The 9,727-nt window shown below is 42.5% G+C and overlaps 1 protein-coding gene across 1 annotated transcript; it reads left to right on the forward strand.

Moving 5' to 3' along the window:
* The first annotated feature begins 847 nt into the window (after positions 1 to 847).
* On the forward strand, positions 848 to 9,479 carry ubxn7 (UBX domain protein 7). Its single transcript, XM_076745787.1, has 11 exons — positions 848 to 962; positions 3,250 to 3,403; positions 3,647 to 3,711; positions 3,823 to 3,888; positions 4,178 to 4,290; positions 4,610 to 4,756; positions 5,139 to 5,229; positions 5,677 to 5,807; positions 6,125 to 6,629; positions 7,444 to 7,523; positions 8,413 to 9,479. The coding sequence occupies exons 1-11, from the start codon at positions 857 to 859 to the stop codon at positions 8,572 to 8,574; spliced, it is 1,620 nt and encodes a 539-aa protein (XP_076601902.1). The 5' UTR covers positions 848 to 856; the 3' UTR covers positions 8,575 to 9,479.
* Positions 9,480 to 9,727: the final 248 nt, after the last annotated feature.

Consider the following 9,727-nt stretch of genomic DNA (forward strand, 5'->3'; position numbering starts at 1 on the left):
TTTTATATTTCTTTATTTACAACAAAAATGTAGAATAGTGATCCAAAACAGAATAAAGAAGAGATGTGGTACAAACTTGGTACAAGCCAGAGGAGTAAATTAAGTCTAGTAATTTAAATAAATAATACATTTTAAGCTCTAATTCATCAAAATGTATGAAAACTTTGCTCACCCTTTTGTTCTTCTTGTCTTAATCAAGGTGCCAGTCTGTGTAGATTAGTTGATATGAACATCAGATACTGAATCATGTAGGAACTCACTTCATCTCACTCACAAGATTCAGCATCACATCAAACACATCAATATACACATGCCACCCATTTTTGTACTGATAAAATGCTGCATGTAAACAAAAAAATTAAGTGTTTTCCTATCTGATCTTATGAATCTATATTACAAAAATCACAAGTATTGTGTGTATTCAGCTAAACATTTTCCACTGCTTTCATGGGGAAAATTGTAAATATCCTTCATGGAAAATCATGGAGGATAGTTCTTTAACTTTATTCCTGTTGCAGTTTTTTTGTTGAATAAAGCAAGCTTTTAACACTGCACACCACCAAATGCAGAAAAAAATCTAAATAATTATGCTCCTGTTACTGCATGGTTCAATCTGAATAACAGCATCTCCAATAAAATGTTTTTGAGCAAATAATTTTTAATGCCCCATCATTTTAAAACTACTGAAAGGGAACCTACAAGAAAAACTATGAAATACGTTTTGAAATTATTATGAACATGGCAGTAACCCACTGTTTGTATTTACTGAACTACATGACCCAGAATGCACCACTATCCTTTGGTGACGCATGGTGCTCGCGCCGCGCCAGACAGGGGGAAAGGGACGGCGTCGCGCATGCGCCACATTTATGTTGTTGTTTGTGGCGGTAAGATGGCGGCGCTCGGAGACACCTCAGCTCCGGGGGTGAATGGGTTAATACAACAATTCACAGCAATAACAGGTAAAAATAGCCTTTTATTTGGGGTTCGCTCTATTAAGTAGGTTTAGTTTATCCAACAGGAATAGCTCCGTTGCCCAGGAAATAAAGCGCAGACAAGAAAACGGACGTTAAGCCTTGCTATGGCCCCTACGCTGTCAATGCTTTGCAGAGGGAAAAACCACAGCCAGTTATCTGATAAACTCAAGTGAAAGACTCAGAAAAGGGATCATAAAACCTCCAGATTTGAATATTATCTGTCTCAGCCATTCAGAAATGTAAGATTTTCTCTGTGGTGCTCATGAAAGACACCCTCTCGCCAGCCTGGGGCTGGTTTTCTGCCCCTTTTTGCTTTGCATGTTGTTTGATAATGTGGAATGGACGTCGGCTGTGCAACATTTCCCTTCTTCATCACCAGCCGGGCTTCGTGTTGTGTTACTGTCATCTTCACTGTGGCTGTGATGTTCACAACACTTGGGCGAGCACACTGTTTGTCTCCGACTACTCGATCAGATGTCCTCAAGAGTTTATGAGCGCTTTGACACGAAGGACAGTGTTTGAACTGTAAGTTATTTAGCGAAGGAAAGAGGGGACTCAGTTCGGGGGCTGCTGCTGGACTTGGAAAGTGAAACAGACATGCGCAGTACGCACGCAACGATCATAGTAGCCAAACGGCGCTGAGCACTGAAAAAAGAGCAAAGTTAATCCTCAGATCTCGTCTTTTCTCACAGTAAAAATATTCTCATAGTTTCATACGCTGTCGATATTCACGATTTTAAGACATTTAAGGAGTGGTCTATTGTTTTTGCACGTTTTAGCGAATCGATTACAAATAGCGTAGCCTGTACTTTAGCTACAATGCTAAGATAAGATAAGCTAAGCTAAGATAAAACTTTATTGATCCCACGCCGGGGAAATTATGTCGTTACAGCCAGGAAGTATTAAAAAGCAAAACGGCAAAAAAGTGGCATAGATGGGTCGAGATAAGGAGGAAACAGGATAAAGAATAAACATCAACTCTGTATATGTGTATTATGAACAGATTATAAAAGTACTAATTGCTATAAAAATTTTACTGCCCATAAAAATACTATTGCCAGTATTCATATGAGAAAAACTACCAATACCATGTGTTGAAATGGTGTTGCATAAAAAGAACATTGAATTGCTCAGGTCTATATGTGCAATATGCACAGTTTATAAAAATACTTTTGCCAATAATGGATAATAAATACAGTGTTTGTAGTATTGCACAACTGAAAAAAATATACAACAAATGAAAAATTGCACAAGGTGTAATGGTATTGCACCAGATGTAGTGGATAATGTGAGCAAATATTAGCATGGATAACAGCAGTGCAAAGAAACAGCACAGAGCAACATTACATGATGCTGGCGTTAAACAGTCCGGCAGCTGTTGGGATGGAGGACGGAGCAGCTTAAGCCCCCGTCCATCTCATGCAGGGGGTGTGATGGTTTGATCGATGTCAGCTTGGCTAACATCCTCCTCTCACCCACCTCCTCGATGATGTCCAGAGGGCAGTCCAGGACAGGGCCAGCTCTCCTCATACAACAGCATTTTTTAAAGCACACCATAACCTTTGTATTAAACTTAGACTGGATGCACTTTGCTCTCTGTTAACCTCCAGTTGCTTGGCTTTCATTCATTTGTGTACAGTGTTGCAGTTGACTTGCAAACGCTCTGCGGAGACATGGTAATCCATATTTATGATAAAATTAGATTGCTGTTGCACTTCATAGGACCACAAAGATGGAAAGTTTCATTCTGCACTTACTCAAAATGAAACATTAAAAACCAGGATGTTCACACTGACGAGGTGATTGGCAGGCCTGTTTCAACTGTGTGCAAGTATGCATTGACACATGAATTAATTGGATATGTAACAGAGGAGCAGGAAACATCACTATGTTGAAGTGAAGTATGTTACTGTATGAAGTATCAGTATTGCTGTAAATGTTGGCAGATAAGTAACAAGGAATTGCAGCACAGAAATGACAGATATTCTGTATTTGTGGTCCCTTTGAAACAGCGTCCCCATTACATAGTTTGTCCCCCAGAGAGCACTGGCTGACTGAAGTTAGCTTTTCAGCTGTTAAGTGTCCTGAATGGGAAATATCATATACACATACAGATTCTGTTATGTTACTGATGATCAGCAGCTTTCCATCTTTTTCCATCTACTATCATCTATTTCATGGATAGTGTGAGTTTTCACACACATGTGCACCACAGTTTTTTCCTGAACTACTTGTCATAACATCAGTATGCCTATGTCAAACACTCTTGTAGGAGCCACAGAGAGTGTAGGAAAACACATGTTGGAAGCATGCAACAACAACCTGGAGATGGCAGTGACCATGTTTCTGGACGGAGGCGGGATTGCGGAGGAGCCCAGCACCAGCTCCAGTTCAGCAGCTTCAAGCAGCAGAGCTCCCCCTTCAGAGTAAGCCGAAAGTCCTCTTCATGAACATGTGCCAGGCGAAAGTAAAACTTAGTCTTTAGCCCTTTTCTGGCAGGTTTTAGTATTTTTAAGATACCCTGCACTCCTAAATCTCTCTCGTAGTTCAGAGTTGTTGTTAATTGAGCTGTGAGGTAAGCCTGGGGTTCATGGCACTGCTGTGATTTGGGCTGCTGTAGATTGATTTGCATCTTTGATTAATACTCGATATGTTGCCTTATGTCCCAGTGAAGTACGAGCACCCATTCCTCAGAAGCAGGACATATTGGTGGAACCAGAACCGTTGTTTGGAGGTAAGACACCACTTCTTTTCTTGTTCAACCTCCAGGAAAATGGATCTTAAACTGAATTGTTGTTACCAGCTGTGCTCTTTCAGTCATCTGCTGGTTGTGTCTGTTATACAGTGCCAAAGCGAAGAAGACCTGCTCGATCCATATTTGATGGTTTCCGAGACTTCCAAACAGAAACGAGTGAGTAAATTTAAACTCTCTGAGCTTAAAGTGCCCCTCTGCTCAAAATTGTGTTTTCCTTGTTGTAGCTGGAGTTGAATGTTTAAGCTATGCCGTACAGAGTGATGTATGTACAGAACCATGTCAGAAGCAAAAAGTGCAGTGTCGACATACCTCTGAATAACATGTCTGGAGGGGATCTTTAAAGAATGGGATGTGATGTGGCCTAATGCTGTCACTGTTCTCTCTGTTTGAACCTTTTTCACCCTGTCTTCGCTTCCTATAATGACTTCGAATGTTCTTTTCCTAGTTCGCCAGGAACAGGAGCTGCGTAACGGTGGAACAGTGGATAAGAAACTGAGCACCCTGGCAGACCTTTTCCGTCCTCCCATTGAGCTCATGCACAAAGGCAGCTTTGAGACGGTGAGGAGTCACTCACCGGACACTTTACACCTCACGTCTTTATTCTGTTTGCGTGAACTTTTAGTGAAATTTCAGATGGCGACTGTGAAGATCACAGGTGGGAAACCAGGTGTGTCGAAAGCCTGCACACCCACCATGACATGTGATCACATACCCCTGATGTAGATGGTTTTGGTTGTTGTCCATAAAGAGACACCTGTGTACAAAGCGAATTCAGTCATTTATCTTCCATCAAGCTGTAGCTGAACCTCATACTATGTAGTCTCATTGTTCAGTAATTCACTAAGCCCATCCTATATGTCCTGTATTGTGTTTATAGGCAAAAGACTGTGGACAACTGGAGAACAAGTGGCTAATGATCAACATTCAGAACGTTCAGGACTTTGCCTGCCAGTGCCTGAACAGGGATGTTTGGAGTAATGACGCAGTGAAGACCATCATCAGAGAACACTTCATTTTCTGGCAGGTATGCAGTTTCAAATCCCAGAGTCATACGTGGTCTGCAGTGCTTTCACGTCTTTGCATGGATCCAGCTGCTAAAGTGATCTGATGGCAGTGTCAAGAGGAATTGACAGTGATGCAAAATCCGAAACCATAGACGGCGCAGCAACGGAAATAGTTTATAAAGTAGTGCATAATGATGCAAAGCAAGATTTTCCAGTCAGGCAATGATGTTTCTGCACCCGTTTCCTCCTCTACTGTAGTAAAAGCCTTGCAATCAGCACATGAAATCCCACTTTGTCCTCAAGTCCAAGCCTGGTAGAGCTGATATTCACATACACATCACGCAATTCAAGCACACCTGGTGTAAGTTAAATTTCTGTGTTGTGCATTGTCTTTCATCACAGGTATATCATGATAGTGAAGAGGGACAAAGATACATCCAGTTCTATAAGCTCAACAAGTTCCCCTATATTTCCATCCTGGATCCCCGCACAGGTGAGTGGGAGGTTAGTCACAGCATTATCCACGGTTCTAATGCTTGATCTCCAGTGACACCGTATATCTGCTGTTTCTTCGGCTGGAGTTATTTTTGAGAAAGGACACCGTCCCTCCTGCATGCAAACCATTTAGACGGACAAGGCGACAGCATCAGGGAGTTATGATTTGAGTAATTTAAGAGCCTTGACTAATGGTGTGTGAATGAGTAATAGATCTTTTATATGATTGAGTGATGTGATCAATACAGGCCAGCAATAGGTTTTTCACTAAATAAATAATCAAGATAAATGTGAGTTGTGTAACCGTATTAACAGTAAACAGATGATGTTGTCGGGCAGTCGTCTCACCCCAGCTGTTCACATCTGCAAAGTAGTTCTGAGTGGCTGCGTCTGCTGCTGCTGATTTTCTTGTTGACCTGCGCTGTTCAAAACATGTTCGCTTCAGGTCAGAAGATGGTGGAGTGGAACCAGCTGGATGTGGCATCGTTCCTGGAGCAGGCGACTGGCTTCCTGGCAGAGCATGGGCAGCTCGATGGGCCGTCCTGCCACGCACCCCCTGCCAAAAGAGCTCGTTCTGTGGGTCTCTCATCTCATGTGTCACGTCTAATTCTCGCTCTCTTCTCTCTCTGTGTGACTCTGTTGGAATTTCACAACTCAGAATTATCTATTATTATCTGAAATTCTGGTTATTGTGCATTGTGATACAACGTTGCACGTCCTCAGAAAGCATCATTAATCACCCCCTGACGATTGTCACATTATCATCAATGCTGACATATTGAGCATACTGTATATTTGATTTTGTTGGAATCACACAGCTTCAGCACGTTTGTGTTGTTTTCCCAGCTCTCTGATTGGTTTTCTACAGCTGCATGCTCTGTTGTCTGTTCTAGGAGAGTCTGATTGATGCCAGTGAAGACAGTCAGCTGGAGGCAGCGATCCGAGCCTCCCTACAGGAGACCCACTACGAGTCCTCAAATGCCCCAGAAGCCCCAGATTCCCCCCGATCGGACGACGAATCAGATGCGGAGCCTTTCTCTGACAGCGAGGGTCCCATCTCTGTTGATGGCTCAGACAGCGAAATGCCAGTACCCCACGAAGAGAAAAGTTCCAGCAGCAAACACACCCCGCTCCCTCCGGCTACTGCGCCCCAGCAGCGCCTGCATCCCGACAGCTCCACTTTTTCCCAAAGAAAGTCTCCGTACAAAGAAAACAACCACAGTCACAAGAAAGAAGAGAGCAAAAAGAACCACCTGGAGCCCTCAGCTGCTGGTCCCCGTCATCCTCAGCCCGAAGCAGATTCTGGAGGGAACCACTGTACCCCAGCGGCCGAATGCGCTGGACCTTCCAAGACCAGCACCACCCAAGCCTGCGACGTGGACTGTCCCGATGACAATGGTATGTTAACGTGTAGTCCTAAACCTGAAACACTCATGATGAGGGGAACTGTAAATGATTGTTAATCACTTAATGAGCACTTGCATTGTGTCCGGATCAACCTCTGCAGAAGCATTCAGCAGTGCTCTGTGAGGGCAGGAGCGTGCCCGTATGTTGTTGCGATATCATCGTTTGAGCTTAAAGGCAAATTTAGAGATACGAGAGGTTACAGAGCAGCTATTCAAAAATGGTACAACGTGTTTGTGCTACAGCTGCCACAGAAATAACTGCAAGATCTCAAGAACTGATTGGTCAGCTTAGGCTGCTCTGTGTTTTCTTCAGGTTTCTGATGCTGGTGGAGATTGTGGATAGTGAGTTCAGCATTAAGCAAGGTAGAGAGAAGGGCTCAGTAGTGTTCCCGTTTTCAGTAACACACTTCTAAAAGCAAAGGCTTTCCCACTGCGAACCTTCGAGGCATTCGCTGAATACGTGCTCGTAAAGATCTGTATCTCTCTGACATTAAGTGTGGCGAGTGACCTTCAGTATGTGGAATGTGAAGAATCAGTGTAAACACATATTTACCGAACACACAATTCATTCTCTGAATATGTGTTTTGTTTCGCTCGGGTTCTCTTAGCATTTAAGGATGAGGGCTATGGCTCAGTGAATCATCAATCTGTGTTGTTTGTCCCACACGTCACTTCTGCTGCACTAAATTTTTAATTTAATAAAACTCATCTCTGCGTTCTTTACTGAGTTAAATGGATTGGCCAAATGGGGGACAAAATACAAAATAAAGATATTTAACACCGTTGTTTTTTTTTCCTTCTCGTAGGTCCCAAAGCCAGGCTGATGCTTCGTTACCCAGATGGACAGAGAGAGCAAATTTCCTTGTCTTCTAAAGCAAAACTTTTGGTGAGAACATACCACTGTAACTGTATTTCAAAGGACTAGTTCAACATTTTGGGAAATGAGCTTCCTTGCTGTGTGGCTGAGGGTCAGATAAGAGGCAATCTTGGAATCCACCGGCTATCATCTGGAACGATTTAATCCCTGGGGCAGCAGCCACTGTTTCAAGGTTTCCGTTGCATCCAGCAGATATATGGGTAACTGATGATGCGTGTCCAGGCCAATACTTCCTTTTCCGTGCAGCAGTCATTGTTTACAATCTGGTTAACAACTTGACTCTCAAACTCGACAAGAGCTCGACATTTCTTCTTATCTCTATGAACAGATATCTGCATGTGAAGGCAGACAAATAAAAAAGACTACTAAACACTACTCGGCCCACAAATGAAAACCAGAACACTTCGGTTACCAAAATCTTTGCCCAGATTATCTGTTCATACGCAGATATCTGTTTGTAGAGAACAGATTAGAAGACTGACGCCACTGTCGTGTCTTCACCTACGTATGGAGCTGAAGCCAGGAGGCCATTAGCTTAGCTTAGCATAGACTGGAAGCAAACAGAAAGGTAAAAAACAAAAAACCTTCCAAAGCTTCTAAACGTAGCCCAGTCCAGACCCCTCATAAAACAGCAGATAATAATTTTTACACTTGAGTTTTTACAGTTTTTGTGCTAAGCTACACTAACTGAGTGCTGACTGTTGCTTCATATTTAACATACATGTGAGCACGGTGTCTATTTTCTCATCTCAACGCTCAGCAACAAAGCAATTAAATGAAGATTTCCCAAAATGTCAAACTATCGTTTTGAATAACTCTTCGTGCCCTGTCAGCAATGAATATTATCACATGAATAGTGTTTGTTATTTAAATTGTCTCACCTCCCTCTCACTTCAAGGCCCTGGTAAGACACGTCCAATCCAAGGGTTACCCTAATGAACGCTTCGAACTCGTCACCAACTTTCCCAGAAGGAAGCTCGCGCACTTGGACTATGACATCACGCTGCAGGAGGCGGGACTTTGTCCACAGGAGACTGTATTTGTGCAGGAGAGGAACTAGCCTTGTCAGACACACTCACTTTTGCTTGTCTGTATCTCTCTGATAGACCTCACACTTTCACCAATGATCTGGGACGATGTTACTGGCCTTGATTCTATAACCTTCTGTTCTACTGGAATTAGGCCCCGGTTTTTTGCCAAGACAACTCTTAGTGGATGGACTACTTTCCCTGCCACTCCACTAGTCTGAATACTGATCTCTACTGACAGCCCAATCCCTTTGTAGTGCTCAACTGTTGGCCAGTAAGGTGTTACGGATGCCAGCACTCTTTAATTATTTTTTTTTAATGTGATTTATTCTTTTGTGATACAGGCTCCATTTTGTTCTGAACACATCAGGATAGAATATATACGTTACAGCTCATATTCAAATCAAAAAACAATTAATGGGTCAGTAATTGAGCTACCAGGGACTTGTACAATAAGACTTTTACCTCCCAGAAAGGATGTTAAATGTCAGAGTTTATTTTCTAGCTCTTGTTATTTTCTGTACCTTGGGACAGGTAAAGGGAGGCTCATCCTTGTTCATTTCGACCCAAATTTGATCTCTCACACAGTCGTTGTTTGGAGTATTTGGAAGGCAGGGGGCACTAAGAGAAAATGTGCAACAATTACAAGTCAAGAAAATGTGTCAGACGTCTGCGGCACGCTTGTGTAGATCTGAGCGGATTTGGGTTGAGCTGCACATTTTTACTCAAGTTTCTATTGGCTATTTAGAGACTAGTAGATTTCAACTTTTGATACAGAAGGGAATGAACGAAGCGTGGTACATCTCATCAGTCGGACCTACACTGTACAGAGATGGCTTAGAGAGACTGACATTTAGCTGTAGTCATTGTTTCCTTTCTTTTTTTTATATGCTGCCAAGAAAATATGCTGATGTTGAAATATAACCACCAAAACCAAGGGAGATTCTGCTTGATCCTTTTGTTGCATTTTGTTTAAATTAACTGGGTTGACCTGTAAAGGAATTTCACAGGCACGATAGGCTGCAACCCAAACTAGCGTGAGAACAAATATGGAAATGTTATAAGAAGAGAAAGGCCTGAGAATCAACTGCAACAACCAATGTGTAATGAGCTGTAGCTGGAGTACATTTCAAAGAAGTTATTACTCTGCATTCTGTTATGAAGATTTGTCTCATTATGCAGCTT

This window comes from Chaetodon auriga, chromosome 12, assembly GCF_051107435.1.
Source record: "Chaetodon auriga isolate fChaAug3 chromosome 12, fChaAug3.hap1, whole genome shotgun sequence".
Lineage (NCBI taxonomy): Eukaryota > Metazoa > Chordata > Actinopteri > Chaetodontiformes > Chaetodontidae > Chaetodon > Chaetodon auriga.